This window comes from Oncorhynchus kisutch, linkage group LG14, assembly GCF_002021735.2.
Source record: "Oncorhynchus kisutch isolate 150728-3 linkage group LG14, Okis_V2, whole genome shotgun sequence".
In the NCBI taxonomy this organism is placed as follows: Eukaryota; Metazoa; Chordata; class Actinopteri; order Salmoniformes; family Salmonidae; genus Oncorhynchus; species Oncorhynchus kisutch.
Genome location: NC_034187.2, coordinates 63,814,875 through 63,838,034, shown reverse-complemented (window position 1 = coordinate 63,838,034; position 23,160 = coordinate 63,814,875). Strand labels below are relative to the sequence as shown.

The 23,160-nt window shown below is 43.9% G+C and overlaps 1 protein-coding gene across 1 annotated transcript in view; it reads left to right on the top strand.

Moving 5' to 3' along the window:
• The window catches only part of LOC109904417 (receptor-type tyrosine-protein phosphatase U-like), a 268,951-nt gene that overhangs the window by 221,460 nt on the left and 24,331 nt on the right, over positions 1–23,160 (top strand). The window contains 8 exon segments of the mRNA XM_031788734.1: positions 4,962–5,034; positions 5,264–5,340; positions 7,682–7,699; positions 11,177–11,213; positions 15,093–15,190; positions 15,500–15,616; positions 15,884–16,038; positions 16,299–16,434. Of these exon segments, the coding sequence (XP_031644594.1) occupies positions 4,962–5,034; positions 5,264–5,340; positions 7,682–7,699; positions 11,177–11,213; positions 15,093–15,190; positions 15,500–15,616; positions 15,884–16,038; positions 16,299–16,434 (711 nt within the window).

Here is a 23,160-nt window from a genome sequence, read left to right as displayed (position 1 = left end):
TCTTCTCATATCTCTTTCAGATCTATTTACCAAGAGTATATTAATTAAATGGCTTTCAAAAGAAAGGTATTGTTCTCTTTGTGATTTACTTCAAATTCCCTCTATTCACCCAGTAACATTTAGCTTTTATTTTTACCTGAATCCAAACCTCCAGGATTCCAGATGTGCTTTTCGATTCAGTAACCCCCCGAGGGCCCAACAAATTCCCCCTTCTGAAATCAATACCATGGTTTTCACTCCTCCATCGCTTTCCCTCTCCTCCCGTCTTGCTCCCTTAGTCCAGTCTTTCGCCTGGAGAAATAAAGGAGATGAAGGAAAGATCAGTGGGAGACTGGTGTGTGTGTGTTTGTGTGTGCGTGTGATGTATGTATCAGTGTGAGAATGGCTGTAGGACTTCATAACCCTTATTTCCCACTGGGCTGCTGAGGCGGCCATTGATCAGGCATGCCGCAAAGGACTGTGGGAGTTTATAAATGGCACTACAGGGCTTCAAGACTGGCTAAGATAGAACAAGGCTGAAGTCAGATAGCCATAACCAGATTACAACCAACTGGTTAGACTGTCAGGTTAGATCCAATCCTCCTCGGGGCTTCTGCCCAGCAGGCAAAACTGGTTGAAAGGATGTCATTACAAACCAGATTACAACAATGATTTATATTCATCACTGGATTAGAACCAGTTGACATCATTTCAACGGGGCTTCAGACATCATTCCCCGGGGCTTCAGGGGAGATAAAGAACATTGATTGAAACAAAGAGAATTTCCTTCTGACAATCAGCAGCTGAGACCCTGATGCATGATATAGGCGTGCAAAAAAGTCTGTCTATGGGCTGGTTCAATGTTAGTCACGCTCTGCTGTAAGGAGAGTGAGAAGAAAAGTGAAAAGGAAAGAGGGAAGGAGAGAAAAGAAGAATGAGAGAGGCATCATGTCTTCTCTAAACAGGATTAGGTATGTTATTACCTGTGTAGGAGCGCGGTGCAGGTGTAATCCTCTGATCAGCATGCTGCCCCTGTCCCTGCGCTGTAGGTGGACGGCCGCCCCACGCTGCGATTGGGCCGGAGCTGATGAGGGTCTTAGTGTGCCAGGTTTGGAGCGCCTGGATGTGCCCGGTAAAGCAGCCAGGAGATAAGCCTGACTTAGCGTTGGAACGCGTGAACGTGCCACAACATGGACGCTACCGCCGTCATTGTAAAGTGTTTTCCACTAGTGCCGGCTGTCGGCCATACACCTGATTAGATTCATTTTCAGCCTAATACTTTTTCCACTTAAATTAACAATGGTACTTTTCAATTCGCTAGCCAAAAAAAAGTCTGCATAGCCCTCGCCCACTAGAATGAACGATATGCATCTTTTAGCGATCTATTGAGGCGGCAGGGTAGTGGTTAGAGAGTTGGACTAGTAACCGGAAGGTTTCAAGTTCAAACCCCCGAGCTGACGAGGTGCAAATCTGTCGTTCTGCCCCTGAACAGGCAGTTAACCTACTGTTCCTAGGCTGTCATTGAAAATAAGAATTTGTTCTTAACTGACTTGCCTAGTTAAATAAAGGTAAATAAATAAATAATAATTGATAGGACAAGCGCCTGTCAGTTACAAAGGGAGTGAGGCCCGGGAAATACTGCTGTCCTGCCTCTTGGAACCTGGGTGTGTTGCTTGCACTGTTGTTGCAGTCAAATTTCTTTACACTGCAGGAGAGAGCATGACTTTGCACGTCTCGTATAATGTGGTAATGATGAGTTGAAATCCACTTAGCCTATTGTTTTCTGGCTCATTAATTTTTTACATTTTGTGTGCAGGGTCTGACATTAACGCTGGCCTGGGACCGGTAAAAACAAGTTTTGGGCCAGTGGATCTGGCCCGATTTTCAGCACGTTTTTGAATTCCAGTGCTCTGTTGCAGTCTACAATTGAAGACTACATTCGGAAATGTTATGCTCTTTGTATTTCAGCAATATGATTGGCTGTTCATTCCAAGTTCCTGTGAGTCACAACTTCTCGAGCAGTACTTGAGTTGATGGCTTCACATGTCAAGCCCAGTAGAAATTCTGTTCGAGCTAGTAGACGTTTTATTTTTTTATTTTTTTTACAATGTTCTACATTGTAGAATAATAGTGAAGACATCAACATTATGAAATAACACATATGGAATCATGTAGTAACCAAAAAAGTGAATAATGTAGTAACCAAATCAAAAATATTTCACCAAGGAGAGTGATGGAGTGCTGCATCAGATGACCTGGCCTCCATAATCACCCGACCTCATCCCAATTGAGATGGTTTGGGATGAGTTGGACCGCAGAGTGAAGGAAAAGCAGCCAAAAGTGCTCAGCATATGTGGGAACTCCTTCAAGACTATTGGAAAATCATTCATTGTGAAGCTGGTTGAGAGAATGCCAAGGGTGTGCAAAGTTGTCATTAAGTCGAAGGGTGCCTAATTCAGAATTCAAATATGAAATATATTTTGATTTGTTTAACACTTTTTTGGTTACTACATGATTCCATATATGTTATTTGATAGTGTTGATGTCTTCAATATTATTCTACAATGTAGAAAATAGTCCAAATAAAGAAAAACCCTTGAATTTGTTGCCTGGTACTGTATGTCCATGGTCTCACATCCGTACAAGTAAACTAAAGATCTTGTTTGTATTTTTGATACAAGCTGACATATGGCATTGTGGATCATACTGTGGATCATTTAGCTATTTGATTTGGAATTTTAGGACCCCTCAAGGTATCAAAAAATACATAAAAAAAATTACTTGACAACATTTTGAATTTGGCCTTACCACTATAGCCCAGAGAAACGCAACAAATAACATATTCATAAATTGTAAAAAAAGACAGTCAAATGTATCCTAAGAAACAAGGTTTTGAAATGTTAGTCCTATATCTAGTAGATATACGAAATCTCAGGAAATATATTGTTTTGTTTTACACATACTGTATTTAACCCCTTTTTGGGCACAAAATGACCTTCATCCTTCTATAAAAATTAATTCAACCGGTACTGGTTACATTCAGAAGAGTCCTATGACAATTGTGAAGATCTGTTCATGAGAATCTCCACTTTCCACAGTAATGTCACATTAGTTTGTATGCCAAATGGTTCGGAGGCTACAAACAGAAGTTGGCACATAGACTGACACATGTGGGGGTTGTAGAGAAAAACAGAGACCACCATCGTGTCCGTGAGAGCCTCCCCTTTACACAGGTCAAACCGTTCAGATGCTACAGACGTTTTTGTGAGAAGAGCGATTTTCGGGATATCTCATGGTCTGACAAACATCTCTCCAACTCGGCCATCTTTCACGGGCAGATGCAGAAGTGCAATATCAGCGGATGCGGTAGATTGAGACACGACAAACACTTCAAAACCTGGCTTCTTATGATACACTTGACTGTCTTTTTTGCCATTTATGAATGTGTTATTCAATGCATTTCTCTGGGCTATGGTAGTAAAGGCCAAATTCAACATTTTCTCAAATCATTTTTAAAATATATTTCTTTTAATTCCTAAAGGGGTCCTAAAATTCAAAGCCAAATGGCTAAATGATCCATAGTATGACCATATTGAAATATTGCCATATGCCTGCTTAGAATCATAGGTCCAACCGTTCAGACATTTTCGTGAGAAGACAGATTTTCGGGATGTTTCGTGGTCTGACAAACACCGCTCCAACTCTGCCAACGTTCATGGCGGATGTGGTAGATTGAGACACATCTAATGCAAAAACCCAGATATCTCTAGATTAAACGGATGGATTTTGATGGGGATTTTTGTATTATGTTACTGTACTTAGATTGACGCACCGGTTAAAAGGACGCGTGAAGCCCATGGAAATCGACAGACTCTTACAGGGTTCTGTAAAAGCCCAGTGCAGTCAAAATGAAAATGTTCTTGTGTTTTATATCGTATTGTACAACAGCTGTTGAAACTAACACTGTAAAAGTGTGATAAAAAAAAGCAGTGTTATGATTGTGATAGCTGCAATTTGAAATTACAATACAGCAGTCAAATGTACCATTGGACACCAAAATAGAGTTTGGCTACACCATGTGTTGTGGAAATCCCTGTGTTCCTTCGCAAACACGTCTGTCACGCTCACTCAGTCACTCATTCTCTCTCTCGCTCTCTCCCTACTCTCTAGTCTCTACTCTCTCTCATAAAGTTGATTTAGATTCAATAGATTGTATCTCGCTGTTCTGCCAGATTGTGTATATTGTGCCATAAACATCTATCACAAATGTAGCGCTTTGATTCCAAGGTATTATAAAGCACTTGGATCGCAGGCAGGCCTACTCTCCATGCGTATGGAATGAGAGGGACTCGAGCTCGCCTATTTACCTCCTCTCCTCTCCTCTCCTCTCCTCTCCTCTCCTCTCCTCTCCTCTCCTCTCCTCTCCTCTCCTCTCCTCTCCTCTCCTCTCCTCTCCTCTCCTCTCCTCTCCTCTCCTCTCCTCTCCTCTCCTCTCCTCTCCTCTCCTCTCCTCTCCTCTCCTCTCCTCTCCTCTCCTCTCCTCTCCTCCTCTCATCCCCTTCTTTTCCTGTCCTCCCCGTTTCTTCCTCTACTCCTCCTCTCGTCTCTTGGATGCTCTCCTCTCTCATCTCCTCTCCTCTCCCCCTCAAGGCCATATCCGTCCTTCATAGCCGGGTGTCGTCTCTCAGCCTCTTCTTCTCCTCACCATGCTCTTATAGATATGTCGTGCCTATCAGAAATAAGAGCAGTGAATATGATGAAGTTAATCAGAGAACCTCAGGGTGACAGTCTAAATGAGGTAACAAAGCTAAGGAGACGTTAATCTGATGACACACTGTGTGTCCCTTGTGCTCTTGCAGTATTTAACACTCCAGTAACCAAGCTATGTATTTCACTGTGTTGTTTAAATCTGGTGATGACACAGGCCTGTATGCTAACGATATCTCACTGTCTTTGTGACCACTTGTTCCATCTCTTCTCAGAGCTTCTTTGATGGATGGGATGTCACCAAGAAGAAGGACAAGACTAAAGGGAGACATGACAGTTTGCTGGGGCGTAAGTATGGTTCAGACCCTCGCTCTAGAATGGAGCGGTATGCCATGTATGGAAGACCATTTACAGGAAAGCTACTGGAGCTTAAATGTGTTTACAATTAGTGTATTAATTATAACCTGTCCTTAAGTCAGTTGCTATTAACAACCACTACTTTAAAAAAAAGCTTTGTTTTGTTGAACCTGACTTCCTGGTTAAATAAAGCTGACATAAACGTCCCTCTCCCTTGTAGATGATCGTCATCGAGTCAAGCTGCACTCCCTCCTAGCAGACCCCAACTCTGACTATGTCAATGCCAACTACATAGACGTAAGTTACCCTCTCTGCCTCTCCTGCTCTCTCTCCCTCTCTCCTGCCCCCCAACTCCAGTCTGTACTGTCTCTGCCCACAGTTGCTCCTTAAACTGAGACTCAGCTGTACGATCAGCTGTGGGAACCAAAGATATTGCAGTGACTTACGATGTAAGAGGCTGCACTTGTGAGCATCCACACAGCGTCTATGCATGTGCACGAAAGTTGGCTTTACTCTATTGCAATGTGATAGCTGTGTGACAACTGCTGCAGAGATTAGTCTCATTCCTTTTGTAATGCTAACTTTGTATTGTTAATTCCCGATCCCTCCCGTGAGAGCTGTGTGTCTGGCCCAGTGCTAGAGAAGTGCTAAAGGAGGGGTTAATGTAGTCTCTCTCAGCAGATGTCTGAAGGCTGGCCACAGGAAGGAGAGACTCTTGGGTAATGTAGTCTATCCCAGCAGCATTTTGTAGGATGGCCAAAGCTGGCAGGCTACTGTACAGGATCTAAGGATGTCCAGTCTATAGGAACTCCAGTCCAAAGTGTGTGAGGATGTGACATCTAGAATCTGATCAGTGTATTGTCCTGTATCTGTATCTACCTGGGGGAGTTGTGTTGTGTGTATGGCCCAGTGCAGGAGAAGTGAGAGACTCCAACTCTACTGTGTGTTTACAGGTAGTCTCTCCCAAAAACCCTCTCTTTGGCTGGCCTCAGTTGGCGGGCCAGTACATTGTGTCTAAGAATGTGACAGCGAGGATATCCATTTAAAGAGGATTGTCCCCTCGTCCTGGCATTGTCCTGTCTCTTTATCGCTGGGGGTACCGGAATGGACATGGGATTTGAGATAGATATCGTGTCAGCAACACCATAAGATTCCATAAGATCCTATAAGATCCTATAAGCTAGGAGTTACTTTGTCCTCTGTGAAAGCTGACGACTCGTCCAAAAGCTCTCCTATGTCGACTCCGAGCTGCGTCTCTCTGTCTGTCTGATGATATCAAAAGCCTGATCCTGTTCATCTGGTGATCAGTTAGTCGGGATCTCACCTGTTCAGCTCCAGTGACTCTCATTCAGGAAACCAAGCCCAGTACCAGTTCATACCTCATCCCAGATACTATCTCTTCCAGCTCTGTGTCAAAGCTGTACAGCTAGTAATGTAGCTAGTGTTGGAGGAATATCCAGTTTGTGTGCTTGAGCTAGGGCCAAGCATTGTGTGTGTGTGTGTGTGTGTGTGTGTGTGTGTGTGTGTGTGTGTGTGTGTGTGTGTGTGTGTGTGTGTGTGTGTGTGTGTGTGTGTGTGTGTGTGTGTGTGTGTGTGTGTGTGTGTGTGTGTGTGTGTGTGTGCGTGCGTGCGTGCGTGTGTGTGTGTGTGTATGCGGAGGCATTGCTGAATATGCACGCAGGTCAGGTAAAGATGGCAGTCTCAAACACCTCTTTTAGCAATTATTTCTATTTGTTGAACACAGCCTGTTCAGTGAAGTGCCCAATCAGAGCAGGAAATAGCGTACAGCGTTCTACTGCGTTCGTCTCCCTCATTGATTAGTTGTTTCACTATTGTGTTGTTTAACAAAAGAAGATTTAAGAGAAAGAAATAACTAGAAAAGAGAAGCTAAAATGGATAGAAAAGGAAAAGTAAAATGAAAAGGGAAAATTGATAGAAAATAAAAAGGTAAAATGGCAGGTTGAGGTGAAGGGGAAGGTTTTTGTGTTAGAGCTCATGGAGAGTGTAAGGGCTCTGGTTCCATACTCCATTATTCTTTTTGAAAGTGGCATTAGCATATGGGCCCTGTGAGGACACCTGCATCATTGTTAGGGCTGTCTACACCGCTGCCTGCGTGTCGTGGCAGGACCCCTGACTAGCCTTCCTGCTAGGCTAACCCGCCCTCAGACGCCATACTAAATTATTAATGTGAGGAGGAGAAGGGGATGAATGGGGGGGGGGGAGACTGGAAAAGCAGCACCCTGTCTCTGATTTGGGTTGTCTCTGAGGAGGGTCTCTGAGGAGGCTTGTATCCTAGTAAAAGTGTAGCATGTTTGGTTCACTTACTGTATCGTGACCACTTCGCACAACAGGAAGTTGAAGAAAAAGCTTGGGTTTCTACCTCTTTGCTATGGCAGCAAGTGTGAGGCGTGAGGGTTTACACATTGATCCTCCACTGGTAGTGTGAAACAATCTCTCTCTCTCTCTCTCTCTATATCTCTCTCTCTCTCTCTCTCTCTCTCTCTCTCTCTCTCTAACCTCCCAAGTTCTCTCCTATCCCCCTGTTCTTTAATCATAATAATTAGCTATTTTTTCTTTGCTTCCTTCCTTCTGTTTCTCTTTCTCCTTCCATCTTTTCTCAACCTTTGGGGCTTCTTAGATCCGGATAAACAGGGAAGTAAGTACTACGACTTCTCTTTCTTTCCTATCTATCCACCCAGTCACCCTATGCCCTCTGCGTACCCCCTCACTTCCTTCCACCTTTCCATCGCTCCATTACTTTCTAATCTCTCCGTCTCTGACCCTCCCAGTCCCAGGCACCAGCTGCTCCCCAGAGTTTAATTTAGCCAAACCTGCTCCACTACACCACTACACTCTCTCTCATCTGCAGCCAGACTAGACTCACCTAGATTTAGGGATTTGTATTAGGTTTGTCTGTCCACCGTCACAGCAGAGATGACACAAAGCGTGTCTAACTGCAGGCAAGTCTGTCCCAATAGACAGAACCAGCAGTTAGAGCTTTATATTACATATGACACCTGCCCGACATCAAAAATGGCACAAAGGAACCAATGGGAGCAGAACAGTCTAGTGTTGCTTCCTAAATGGTACCCTATTACGATCACACTGCCCTATTACCATCACACTGCCCTATTACCACCACATTGCCCTATTACCACCACACTCCCTTATTACCACAACGCTGCACTATTACCACCACACTGCCCTATTACCATCACACTGCCCTATTACCATCACACTGCCCTATTACCATCACACTGCCCTACTACCATCACATTGCCCTACTACCATTACATTGCCCTATTACCATCACACTGCCCTATTACCATCACACTGCCCTACTACCATCACATTGCCCTACTACCATCACATTGCCCTACTACCATTACATTGCCCTACTACCATCACACTGCCCTATTACCATCACACTGCCCTATTACCACCACACTGCCCTATTACCATCACACTGCCCTATTACCATCACACTTGCCTATTACCATCACACTGCCCTATTACCATCACACTGCCCTACTACCATCACATTGCCCTACTACCATTACATTGCCCTATTACCATCACACTGCCCTATTACCATAACACTGCCCTACTACCATTACATTGCCCTATTACCATCACACTGCCCTACTACCATCACACTGCCCTATTACCATCACACTGCCCTATTACCATCACACTGCCCTACTACCATCACATTGCCCTACTACCATCACATTGCCCTATTACCATTACACTGCCTTATTACCATCACACTGCCCTATTACCATCACACTGCCCGATTACCATCACACTGCCCTATTACCACCACACTGCCCTATTACCATCACATTGCCCTATTACCATCACACTGCACTATTACCATCACACTGCCCTACTACCATCACATTGCCCTATTACCATCACACTGCCCTATTACCATCACACTGCCCTATTACCATCACACTGCCCTATTACCACCACACTGCCCTATTACCATCACATTGCCCTATTACCATCACACTGCCCTATTACCATCACACTGCCCTACTACCATCACATTGCCCTATTACCATCACACTGCCCTATTACCATCACACTGCCCTATTACCATTACACTGCCCTATTACCATCACACTGCCCTATTACCATCACACTGCCCTATTACCGTTACACTACCCTATTACCATCACACAGCACTATTACCATCACACAGCCCTATTACCATCACACAGCCCTACCCTATTACCCTCACACTGCCCTATTACCATCACACTGCCCTATTACCATCACACTGCCCTACTACCATCACATTGCCCTATTACCATCACACTGCCCTATTACCACCACACTGCCCTATTACTATTACACTGCCCTATTACCATCACACTGCCCTATTACCATCACACTGCCCTATTACCGTTACACTACCCTATTACCATCACACAGCACTATTACCATCACACAGCCCTATTACCATCACACTGCCCTACCCTATTACCATCACACTGCCCTACCCTATTACCCTCACACTGCCCTATTACCATCACACTGCCCTATAACCATCACATTGCGCTACCTTTGGCCAGTCTTTTACCTATATAGTTCATTACCTTTGGCTAGTCTATTACCTATATAGTTAATTAATTTTGTCTAGAGCTCAGATATGCCCTGAGGGCAGTAGAGACCCATGCAGAGAAAGCCTGAATAGATACACACACCTTCAGATCAGACACTGCAGGGACTACTAGAGCATGTTCACAGGCAACACACTCACTGCCACACCCTGAACATTACATGTAAGACTCAGGTCTGTTTTCAACCTGTTTTCTGTCCCTGAATTACATTCTGTTGGATGTTTCTCACACATAGATTTTCATATAGTGTTTTGGCTAATCTTCGACTGTGTAGTGGGCTATCTATCTAGGCCAACTAGCTGTGGAAAAAGAGAAAATGTAAAGTGGGAGGTTGCCAACTTCAAACATGTCTTGGCTTTCTTCTTGTGGCCACTTGCTTTCTGTCCCATCATGTTGTGGCGCTGTGATTAATTTGATCATGGTTTATGTGTGGTGGGGAGCATGAGATAAAAGTATATTTTTATTCAGTTCTTTTTCATCCATTTTGAATTTCACACTACTCGATGTGATGCTGTCTGCTCGCTGTAGGTGGAAGGTGGTGGTTGCCTAGGTGACAGACAGGAAGCACACACACACAGACACACACGGTTAACCATCTCCCCTCCTCTCCTCTTTGTGTGGCATGGCACTTGGGGTGGGGTGTGTGTGTGTGTGTGCGTGTGTGCGTGTGTGCGCGTGTGCATGTGTGCGTGTGTGTGTGTGTATTCCCTTACAGCCAGGCGCTATGATGGGATCATGCCCAGGGCTGGCGGATTTGTCTTGCTTTACATTCTCCACACAGAGAGAGAGTGAGACCATGAATAGCCATCCCATCTGACAGTGTCCAGGCTGGATCATAGCAGCACTAATACATCCCCCAGGAGAACATACAACGGCAGATCAGTCAGTGTCAATCGGCTGAAATTGCTCCTGGAGTCACAGATCTGTCACTGCTTTTGAACCAACTCCTATTCCCGCTGCATGCAAAGTAGTGTCAGTGGCAGAGACAGAGACTGAAATGGAGCTCGCTCACGCTGCTGGAAATGACCGCTTTGCCTCAGACAGTGTCAGATGAAAGCTGAAATTATTATAATTTCCCTTTTGTAGTTATTATTGCTCTATACCTGAACAGGTAATGGTAAAATGTTGCCTGAACAAAGAAGCTAATTGGTAGGAAGCTGCCCATTGAGAAGATTACGGTCCCTCTCTCTAGACAATTATGGACGTTGTAGAGAATTGTCCTTTAGCTACCTGTTATTGGTCCTATTTTTACAATATGGAAATATTATAATATGAAAACCAATTGGTATTATATCTAGGTGGAAGATGAATACAACGCAAGCTCCACTACAGATACAGTGTCATTCAATACCAGATGGAAATGAAGAGAGAATACGGAGGGAGGGGGATGGGGGTGGTTCTGTACAGTGGCTCCAGGGACTGGTCTTTACACTGTGCTACTCTGATGATCAACTCTATCTCTCTTTCTCTCTTCCTCTACATCTCTTTTTCTTTTTTTACAGGGGTACCAGCGATCAAACCACTTCATAGCCACCCAAGGTGAGTGCCATTGGAATCAATAACTGGTAAAATACCGTATTCTGTGTGTGTACTATATGTATGTATGTGCATGCGCAGCCATGCCTCCCAGTTGTTGATGTTAAAATAATGATTTGAATTATTAATGTGTAAACACCAGTGGAGGTTGCTGAGGAGAGGACGGCTCATAATAATTGCTGGAACGGAGTAAATGGAATGGCATCAAACACACAGAAACCCTCTCCTGCGCTCTCTCTCCAAGCTCTTTATCTCTCTCTCTCTTCTCTCTCATCTCTCGCTCTCGCTCTCTCTCTCCCGGGTGGCGTACCGGTCTAAGGCACTGCATCTCAGTGCTAGAGGCGTCACTACAGACCTGGTTTGATTCCAGGCTGTATCACAACCGGCTGTGATTGGGACTCCCATAGGGAGTCTCTCGCGCTCTCTCTCTCTCGCTCTCTCATCTCTCGCTCCTATCTCTTTTTTCTCTCTCTCTCATCTCACTCCAATCTCTTTCTCTCTCTCTCATCTCTCGCTTCTATCTCTTCCTCTCTCTCTCTCTCTCTCTCTCTCTCTTGCTCCTCTCTCGCTCCTCTCTCTCTCTCTCACCTCTGGCTCCTATCTCTTTCTCTCTCTCTCTCTCTCTCTCTCTCTCTCTCTCTCTCTCGCACACACAAGCATACATTCACACACGGTCTGGTTTTCCATCACGTTCTGTAGCTGGGTAAATGTTCCTACAACAGTTCCTACTGTTCTCTCTACCGTTAGTCACATGTACCTGTACATAGGCCAACTGAGTCTGAATATGTTACAGCACATAGCTGTAGCTCTCTGTGAAGTCTCTATGTGTCTCTCCTCCCCTACGTCTGTGCATAGTTCTGCTACTCCCTCAAGTCAGGACCTAGAACATGGACCCCCCCCCCCCCCCCACACACACACAGAGATATATAATTTATTCTTCCTTAGCTCTGATCTTATTAGTTTAGTATGTGATTCCCCTCTGGTGTCTTTCCCTCTTTCTTTTTGGTCCCAATTCCCACCACTCCACACAAGGAAGATTTCAGTTCACTTGCTCTTCTTAAACCTCTCTGTCTTTCTCTTGCTCTTGCTCTTTTTCTGTCTCTCTCTCTCTTTCTCTCTCTTTCTCTTTCTCTTTCTCTCTCTCTCCCCCTCTCACTCTCACACACACAAATACTTATACAGTATACACACGTTTATGCATACATATTACATAGCCACTGGCATACACAAATGTGTCTCTGTTCTCTTACTGAGGCAGACTGAATACATTTTAGAATGCATGGTAAAAAAAAGCCAGGAGGCCAGATGAGGTTGACTACCACAGTGTGCCTTCAGAAAGTATTCATATCCCTTGACTTATTCCACATTTTGTTGTGTTAAAGTCTGAATTCAATTTTTGCTCACTCATCTACACATAGAACCCCATAACAAAGTGAAACATGCTTTTAGAATCTTTAGCAAATGTATTGAAAATTATATACAGAAATATCTAATTTACATAAGTATTCACACCCCTGAGTCGCTTACAACTGTGAGTTTTTTGGGGGTAAGTCTGTAAGAGCATTGCACACTTGGATTGTACAATATTTGCCCATTATTCTTTTTTAAAATCTTCAATCTCTGAAGTTGATTGTTGATCATTGCAAGACAGACATTTTCAAGTCTTGCTGTAGATTTTCAACTGATTTAAGTCACAACTGTCACTAGGCCACTCAGGAACATTCAATGTCGTCTTGGTAAGCAACTCCAGTGTTGATTTGGTCTTGTGTTTTAGGTTATTGTCCTGCTGAAAGGTAAATTTGTCTCTCAGTATCTGTTGGAAGCAGACTGAACCAGGTTTTCCTCAAGGATTTTACCTGTGCTTATAGCTGTATTCCATTTCTTTTTATTCTAAAAAGCCTCCCTAGTCCTTGCCGATGAAAAGCATACTCAAACATGATGCAGCCATCAGCATGTTTGAAAATATACTGAACAAAAACATAAGTACAAATGTAAAGTGTTGGTCCTATGTTTCATGAGCTGAAATTAAAGATCCCAGAAATGTTCCAGACTCACAAAAATATCATTTCTCTCAAATGTTGTGCACAAATTTGATTACAATGCCAAGATAATCCATCCACGGTTGTGGCAAATCAAGAAGCTGATTAAACAGCATAATCATTACACAGGTACCCCTTTTTGCTGGGGACAATAAATGGCCACTCTAAAATGTGCAGGTTTGTCACACAACACAATGCCACGTATATCTGAAGTTTTGACTGTTTTGACTGCAGGAATGTCCACCAAAGCTACAGTGTGTGGGGTACGGAGATGGGGTAGTCATTCAAAAATCATGTTAACCGCTATTATTTAACACAGAATAAGTACATGCAACTTTTTATGCGATTTGTTATGCACATTTTTACTCCTGAACTTATTTTGGCTTGCCATTACAAAGGGGTTGAATACTTATTGACTCAAGACATTCCAGCTTTAAAAAAATTAATAATTTCAAAATGTTGCTACAAACAAAATTTGACTTTGACGTTATGGGTTATTTTGTGTAGATCAATGACACACAATCTCAATTTAATCCATTTTCAATTCAGTCTGCAACACAGAAATACTTTCTGAAGGCACTGTATGTATATACTGTATGTATAGGTGTGTGTGTGTAGGCAGGTGCCTGGAGCGAAACTGGTGTCCAAGGGTGAGGTGGAGGAGGTAGTGGAGGAGTGTTGCTCTGAAGCCCTGTGTCCACACAGCAACATTACGCTGAGCATACAGATGTGCCCTGGGAGGATGCACCGTTATCTATCACTTCTCTGACAGCCCAGGCCCTCTGGCCCTCAGTGAGGAGTGCTGCTGGAAATGAAACAACATGTCGTCATATTAATAATACAGTAGACACTACGTGGGGGCTAGGTGCTAGGCATCTCAAGTAGGATCCACTGTGGAGGCTTCATGTTAAGGCAAACTGTGAAAAACACTGCGGAAACAACAACCGCCATGGTTGTATTTGATCATATGGCTTATTTATAAGAGACAAAGCGAATGAGAGAGGGGGGTGGAACAACGAGGGAAACAAAGCAAATGCAAAATAGCTATGATAACTGAACATGAGTGATCAAGAATGACCTTCTCCTTGACAACGGTCTTATCTATGCTAACTACAGCACCATAGTAGGCCCCTGGAAACAGATTGAATGAATGCATTGTGCGTGCAGAGATAACAAAGGTTGGAATGAATGAGTGTTTTCATCATCAAAAGCCATGATACACCCTAACATTAGCTCTCAACACAAATAATATGTCATTTATGGACGTAAAATAATCAGATACCCACCGGAGGTATGATATACTCTATGGATGGGTATGTTTATCATTAAAGCCATGGTATTTGTTCACCCTTACATTATCTATGGTATGACATAGTGGCATGTGATATCATCAAGCTCACCGTATAATGCAATCAATTGGAACTGCCAATGCGTGCCGAGGAGCTGAGATTTGTGTCGCTCCTCGCCGGAGAAAGAAGACAGTGATGGCGCTTGTTGTTTGCACAACAGCTGTGGATTTGTGAGCGTATTGAAATTACATTCTACCAGCAGACGCTAGGAGAGCAGAGAGAGGAAAGAGAGGAGAGGAGAGCCATGGTTCATGAAATGACACACTGTTACTTTCGTCTCTGGCATGGTTTCTACCAGCCCGACCCTGATGGTTATCCCTGCTATTTCTACTGATTTATGATCCCATTTCTCCTCCCTCTATCCCTTCCTTTTATGCTCCTACTCCACCTCTTTCTGTCTTTCCTCCTGTCTTCCACTGCCTCCCCTTTCTCTCCTTGTCCTCTCCTTGTCCTCCTCCTACTCCCCCTCCACCTCCTCCTCTCTTCCCCCTCAGGTCCCAAGCAGGAGATGATCTACGACTTCTGGAGGATGGTGTGGCAGGAGAACTGCTTCAGTATTGTCATGATCACTAAACTGGTCGAAGTGGGCAGGGTAGGATTATCTTTCTGTGCCTTTGCGGGCTCACTCTTTGCATAGGACAATATAAGAACTAACAGCGGAATGATCTAGCTTTGTATAATAAGTCTACAACCCAGTGGGCAAAACTGGTTGAAATGACAGCCAGATTACAACCATTAAGGATTCCACCTTTTCTAGATGTAAACAAGAAATATAGATGATTGTCAAGGGCTACTGTATTGTATTGATTGTTCTCTTGAACATTGGTTTAGAGTTAAGCCAGCTAAATCTGTAACTGGCTGTTGACCCTGATTAAAGTCCAAATGTTCTGTGTGTGTTCAGATGAAGTGCTGTAAGTACTGGCCCGAGGACAGTGAACTCTATGGAGACATCAAGATCACACTGCTGAAAACGGAAACACTGGCCGAGTACACCGTCCGCACCTTTGCTATGGAGCGGGTGAGCGGATAGTCGATGTCCTTCTATCTAACAAATAAAAAATTGTTTGGATATGTATTGGCCCCTGGGATCACATCCAATTTGAGTGTTTTGTTTAATCTTTGTTCACACAGCCTTTATAGAGGCATTGATATCTTAACAAATAATGAATCATTTTAATATGCATGTTTGAATAGAGATGTCTAAATAAATGTCCTACTGTGCCAACGGTAGGTGTCTGTTTGCTGATAATGATTTTCATTGGACCTTCTGTATTTGCCTCTCCAGAGGGGCTACCCAGCCAAACATGAGGTGTGTCAGTTTCACTTCACCTCCTGGCCAGAGCATGGTGTTCCCTACCATGCCACAGGCCTGCTGGCCTTCCTACGACGGGTCAAGGCTTCCACACCCCCCGACGCTGGGCCTGTGGTTGTCCACTGCAGGTAACAAACCATCTTACATCACATCCTGTCTCTGAGTGATGCAGTGTGGCTCTTTATTTTATACTTATCGTTTTTGGTGTAGCTTAGCCTATAGATGGTCGCTCCTGAGCTTATACCCTCACCTCTTTGACCTTGTTTACCTCTAACCCCTGACATCTCTGTGTTAGTACGTGAGCATGCAGCACAGTCTGCAGCACGTCATGCTGGATATGACCTCTAACCTCCAACTCCTAACCCCTGACCTCTCTCCTCCGTGTCAGTATGGGAGCAGGCAGAACAGGCTGCTACATCGTGCTGGACGTCATGCTGGATATGGCAGAGTGTGAGGGAGTGGTGGACATCTACAACTGTGTCAAGACCCTTTGCTCCCGACGCATCAACATGATACAGACAGAGGTAAGAATATACTCTGTATATCAGGGATGCCCAAACCTTCTCCTGCAGGCTTTCCCTCCAACCCTAATCTAACACACGTATTATCCGATGACCATGATCAGTTTCAGGTATGTTAGCACAGGGTTGGAGCATAACCATGCATAAACAATATCTCCCAAGGAGGTGGGTTGACCTCCCCCACAGTATATGGTATACTATATAGAGGACCTCGCACTTTATTTTATTTATTTATTTGATTTTACCTTTATTTAACCAGGTAGGCAAGTTGAGAACAAGTTCTCATTTACAATTGCGACCTGGCCAAGATAAAGCAAAGCAGTTCGACAGATAAAACGACACAGAGTTACACATGGAGTAAAAACAAACATACAGTCAATAATGCAGTATAAACAAGTCTATATACAATGTGAGCAAATGAGGTGAGAAGGGAGGTAAAGGCAAAAAAGGCCATGATGGCAAAGTAAATACAATATAGCAAGTAAAATACTGGAATGGTAGTTTTGCAATGGAAGAATGTGCAAAGTAGAAATAAAAAATAATGGGGTGCAAAGGAGCAAAATAAATAAATAAATAAAAATTAAATACAGTTGGGAAAGAGGTAGTTGTTTGGGCTAAATTATAGGTGGGCTATGTACAGGTGCAGTAATCTGTGAGCTGCTCTGACAGTTGGTGCTTAAAGCTAGTGAGGGAGATAAGTGTTTCCAGTTTCAGAGATTTTTGTAGTTCGTTCCAGTCATTGGCAGCAGAGAACTGGAAGGAGAGGCGGCCAAAGAAATAATTGGTTTTGGGGGTGACTAGAGAGATATACCTGCTGGAGCGTGTGCTACAGGTGGGAGATGCTATGGTGACCAGCGAGCTGAGATAAGGGGGGACTTTACCTAGCAGGGTCTTGTAGATGACATGGAGCCAGTGGGTTTGGCGACGAGTATGAAGCGAGGGCCAGCCAACGAGAGCGTACAGGTCGCAATGGTGGGTAGTATATGGGGCTTTGGTGATAAAACGGATTGCACTGTGATAGACTGCATCCAATTTGTTGAGTAGGGTATTGGAGGCTATTTTGTAAATGACATCGCCAAAGTCGAGGATTGGTAGGATGGTCAGTTTTACAAGGGTATGTTTGGCAGCATGAGTGAAGGATGCTTTGTTGCGAAATAGTAAGCCAATTCTAGATTTAACTTTGGATTGGAGATGTTTGATATGGGTCTGGAAGGAGAGTTTACAGTCTAACCAGACACCTAAGTATTTGTAGTTGTCCACGTATTCTAAGTCAGAGCCGTCCAGAGTAGTGATGTTGGACAGGCGGGTAGGTGCAGGTAGCGATCGCTTGAAGAGCATGCATTTAGTTTTACTTGTATTTAAGAGCAATTGGAGGCCACGGAAGGAGAGTTGTATGGTATTGAAGCTTGCCTGGAGGGTTGTTAACACAGTGTCCAAAGAAGGGCCGGAAGTATACAGAATGGTGTCGTCTGCGTAGAGGTGGATCAGGGACTCACCAGCAGCAAGAGCGACCTCATTGATGTATACAGAGAAGAGAGTCGATCCAAGAATTGAACCCTGTGGCACCCCCATAGAGACTGCCAGAGATCCGGACAGCAGACCCTCCGATTTGACACACTGAACTCTATCAGAGAAGTAGTTGGTGAACCAGGCGAGGCAATCATTTGAGAAACCAAGGCTGTCGAGTCTGCCGATGAGGATATGGTGATTGACAGAGTCGAAAGCCTTGGCCAGATCAATGAATACGGCTGCACAGTAATGTTTCTTATCGATGGCGGTTAAGATATCGTTTAGGACCTTGAGCGTGGCTGAGGTGCACCCATGACCAGCTCTGAAACCGGATTGCATAGCAGAGAAGGTATGGTGAGATTCGAAATGGTCGGTAATCTGTTTGTTGACTTGGCTTTCGAAGACCTTAGAAAGGCACGGTAGGATAGATATAGGTCTGTAGCAGTTTGGGTCAAGAGTGTCCCCCCCTTTGAAGAGGGGGATGACCGCAGCTGCTTTCCAATCTTTGGGAATCTCAGACGACACGAAAGAGAGGTTGAACAGGCTAGTAATAGGGGTGGCAACAATTTCGGCAGATAATTTTAGAAAGAAAGGGTCCAGATTGTCTAGCCCGGCTGATTTGTAGGGGTCCAGATTTTGCAGCTCTTTCAGAACATCAGCTGAATGGATTTGGGAGAAGGAGAAATGGGGAAGGCTTGGGCGAGTTGCTGTTGGGGGTGCAGTGCTGTTGTCCGGGGTAGGAGTAGCCAGGTGGAAAGCATGGCCAGCCGTAGAAAAATGCTTATTGAAATTCTCAATTATGGTGGATTTATCAGTGGTGACAGTGTTTCCTATCTTCAGTGCAGTGGGCAGCTGGGAGGAGGTGTTCTTATTCTCCATGGACTTTACAGTGTCCCAGAACTTTTTTGAGTTAGTGTTGCAGGAAGCAAATTTCTGCTTGAAAAAGCTAGCCTTGGCTTTTCTAACTGCCTGTGTATAATGATTTCTAGCTTCCCTGAACAGCTGCATATCACGGGGGCTGTTCGATGCTAATGCAGAACGCCATAGGATGTTTTTGTGTTGGTTAAGGGCAGTCAGGTCTGGGGAGAACCAAGGGCTATATCTGTTCCTGGTTCTAAATTTCTTAAATGGGGCATGTTTATTTAAGATGGTTAGGAAGGCATTTAAAAAATAAAAAAAATATCCAGGCATCCTCTACTGACGGGATGAGATCAATATCCTTCCAGGATACCCCGGCCAGGTCGATTAGAAAGGCCTGCTCGCAGAAGTGTTTCAGGGAGCGTTTTACAGTGATGAGTGGAGGTCGTTTGACCGCTGACCCATTACGGATGCAGGCAATGAGGCAGTGATCGCTGAGATCTTGGTTGAAGACAGCAGAGGTGTATTTAGAGGGGAAGTTGGTTAGGATGATATCTATGAGGGTGCCCGTGTTTAAGGTTTTGGGGAGGTACCTGGTAGGTTCATTGATTATTTGTGTGAGATTGAGGGCATCAAGTTTAGATTGTAGGATGGCTGGGGTGTTAAGCATGTTCCAGTTTAGGTCGCCTAGCAGCACGAACTCTGAAGATAGATGGGGGGCAATCAGTTCACATATGGTGTCCAGAGCACAGCTGGGGGCAGAGGGTGGTCTATAGCAGGCGGCAACGGTGAGAGACTTGTTTTTAGAGAGGTGGATTTTTAAAAGTAGAAGTTCAAATTGTTTGGGTACAGACCTGGATAGTAGGACAGAACTCTGCAGGCTATCTTTGCAGTAGATTGCAACACCGCCCCCTTTGGCAGTTCTATCTTGTCTGAAAATGTTGTAGTTTGGAATTAACATGTCTGAGTTTTTGGTGGTCTTCCTAAGCCAGGATTCAGACACAGCTAGAACATCCGGGTTGGCAGAGTGTGCTAAAGCAGTGAATAGAACAAACTTAGGGAGGAGGCTTCTAATGTTAACATGCATGAAACCAAGGCTATTACGGTTACAGAAGTCGTCAAAAGAGAGCGCCTGGGGAATAGGAGTGGAGCTAGGCACTGCAGGGCCTGGATTCACCTCTACATCGCCAGAGGAACATAGGAGGAGTAGAATAAGGGTACGGCTAAAAGCTATGAGAATTGGTCGTCTAGAACGTCTGGAACATAGAGTAAAAGGAGGTTTCTGGGGGCGATAAAATAGCATCAAGGTATAATGTACAGACAAATGTATGGTAGGATGTGAATACAGTGGAGGTAAACCTAGGTATTGAGTGATGAAGAGAGAGATATTGTCTCTAGAAACATCGTTGAAACCAGGAGATGTCATTGCATGTGTGGGTGGTGGAACTAATAGGTTGGATAAGGTATAGTGAGCAGGACTAGAGGCTCTACAGTGAAATAAGCCAATAAACACTAACCAGAACAGAAATGGACAAGACATATTGACATTAAGGAGAGGCATGCTTAGTCGAGTGATCAAAAGGGTCCGGTGAGTGGAGAGGTTGGTTGGTGATTTAGACAGCTAGCCAGGGCATCGGTAGCAAGCTAGCATAGGATGGAGGTCTGTTGTTAGCCACCTCCTGCGCTCCGTCAGTAGATTAGTGGGGTTCCGTGTGGTAGAAGGGATCAATCCAAATCACACAACAACAACAAAAATAAAACAATAGATATAGTTATAGAGGCCCAAGAAGAAAACATAATAATAATAATAAAAAAAGAATAAAAAATTGTCCGATTGTCTATTCAGATAGCAGCCGGTAAAACAGCTAACGGTTAGCAGGCCGCAGATGGGCGTTCAGGTAACGTCGCGACGGAGGAGCCAGCCGAATAACTCCTTCGGGTAGATAACGTCGGCAGTCCAGTTGTGAAGGCCCGGTGGGGCTCCGCGAAGGCAGCAAAACGGGTCCGGATAGGCGACTGCAGCCCAGGTGCGATTGATGGAACTCAGGAGTGATTGACGGAGCTTGCTAGTTCCGGAACAATTGATGTTTGCTCCGGAATCGACGAAGGCCGATAGTCACACGGATAGCAGCTAGCTAGCTGTGAGATCCGGGCATGAATGTCCAGAGAGCAGTCGAAATCCAGGGACATGGAGAGAAAAATTGGTCCGGTATGCTCCGCTCCGAGCCGCGCTGCGCCGTACAGAACTGGCGATAGACTTTCGAGCCAAAGGATAGCCGATGACCACAAACCGTGGTTAGCTGAACACCAACGACTTGCCAGTAAAGGAGCCAACTAGCTTCTGAACTAGCTTCTGGATTAGCTTCTGGCTAGTTTCAGGCCAGCCTCCTGGAGTTTCTGGCTAGCTTCTTGGAGGAGTACAGATCTGAGGTAAATAATACTTTTTTATAAATATACATTGGTGAGGCGGGTTGCAGGAGAGTGTTTTGAAGATGAGTTGATGGAAAATAAAAATAAAATGTTTGTGAAAAAGTTGTAAATATATATATATACAGGACACGACAAGACGAGGACAAAAGACGTTTGAACTGCTATGCCACCTTGGAGATAAAACTTACATTTGATACCATTGATGTTGAATGTCTTTTCATAGAAATGTCCTCCTGTTCATTTTTTTGTGGTAAAAAAGTGGTAATTGAATGCATCTATCGGCCGCCCAATTCTGACGTTGGTAATTTAATTGATATCCTTGCATCAACCTTGGATTAATAATTTATTTTCAAAAATGTATTTCACCTTTATTTAACCAGGTTGGCTAGTTGAGAACAAGTTCTCATTTACACCTGGCCAAGATAAAGCAAAGCAAAGCAGTGCAACACAAACACCACACAGAGTTACACATGGAATAAACAAACATACAGTCAATAACACAATAGAGAAAAAAGTCTATATACAGTGTGTGCAAATAAGGTAAGATAAGGGTGGTAAGGCAATAAATAGGCCGTAGTGGCAAAATAATTACAATTGAGCAATTAAACACTGGAGTGATGGATGTGCACAAGATGAATGTGCAGTAGAGATACTGGGGTGCAAAGGAGCAAAAACATAAATAACAGTATGGGGATGAGGGAGTTGGATGGGCTATTTACAGATGGGCTATGTACAGGTGCAGTGATCTGTGAGCTGCTCTGACAGCTGGTGCTTAAAGTTAGTGAGGGAGATATGGGTCTCCAGCTTCAGTGAATTTTGCAGTTCTGTCCAGTCATTGGCAGCAGAGAACTGAATATCTTGGAGTTTTAATTGATGACGGCATCTCTTTTAAATTGCATCTTCAACAACTTACAAAACATTTGAAGCTGAAATTGGGATTTTATTTTAGGAATAAGGCCTGTTTTTCTTTTGAAGCCAGAAGGAGGCTAGTGTCAGCTACATGTATGCCTTTACTAGACTATGGGGATATTTTATATATGAATGCTTCTGCTCAGTGTTTGAGATCAATTGACACTCTTTACCATGGCACTTTGAGATCTATTTTAAACTGCAAAACTGCCCCTTGTATACCAGGGTTGACTGGCCTTCTCTAGTCAATCATAGGCTCAGTCACTGGTATACTTTTATTTACAAAGCCATTTTGGGTTTACTACCTTTTTATTTGTGCATTTTTATTGTTCAGAAATTTGGTTGGAGCTCTCTTCGTTTGCTGGACTTTATCCTGCTAACTGTTCCGAATGTCCGATCTGAATTTGGTAAAAGGGCTTTTATGTACTCTGCGCCATCGTCTTGGAACACCTTACAAAATACTTTTAAACTGGAAGAACTTGTCCCGATTGGTGTTTTTAAATCACTGATGAAGGATTTTGAGGCTGATTCCCAGACCTGTCAATGTTTTTAATTTGCTGTTTTATACTCTTGTGAATTCAATGGTTTTTACTAGATTACTTGTAGTTTTTCATGTTGTCTGTCTGTAATTTTTTTGTGATGACTTGGTGCTGCCTATCTTGGCCAGGGCACTCTTGAAAAATAGATTTTAATCTCAATGAGCCCTTCCTGGTTAAATAAAGGTAAAAAAATAATAATAATAACAAAATCAGCTTTAAATCATACCAAAGGATAGCTTTTTCAAACAGAAATTTGCATTCTGCAGCACAAACTCCAAAAAGTTCTGGGACACTGTAAAGTCCATGGAGAATAAGAGCACCTTCTCCCAGCAGCCCACTGCACAGAGGCTAAAAAACACTGTCACCACCAATAAATCCACAATAATTGTGAATTTCAATAAGCATTTTTCTACAGCTGGCCAGGCTTTCCACCTGGCCACTGGTCAACAGGCCCAAGCCTCCCCCACTTCATCCAAATCCAGAT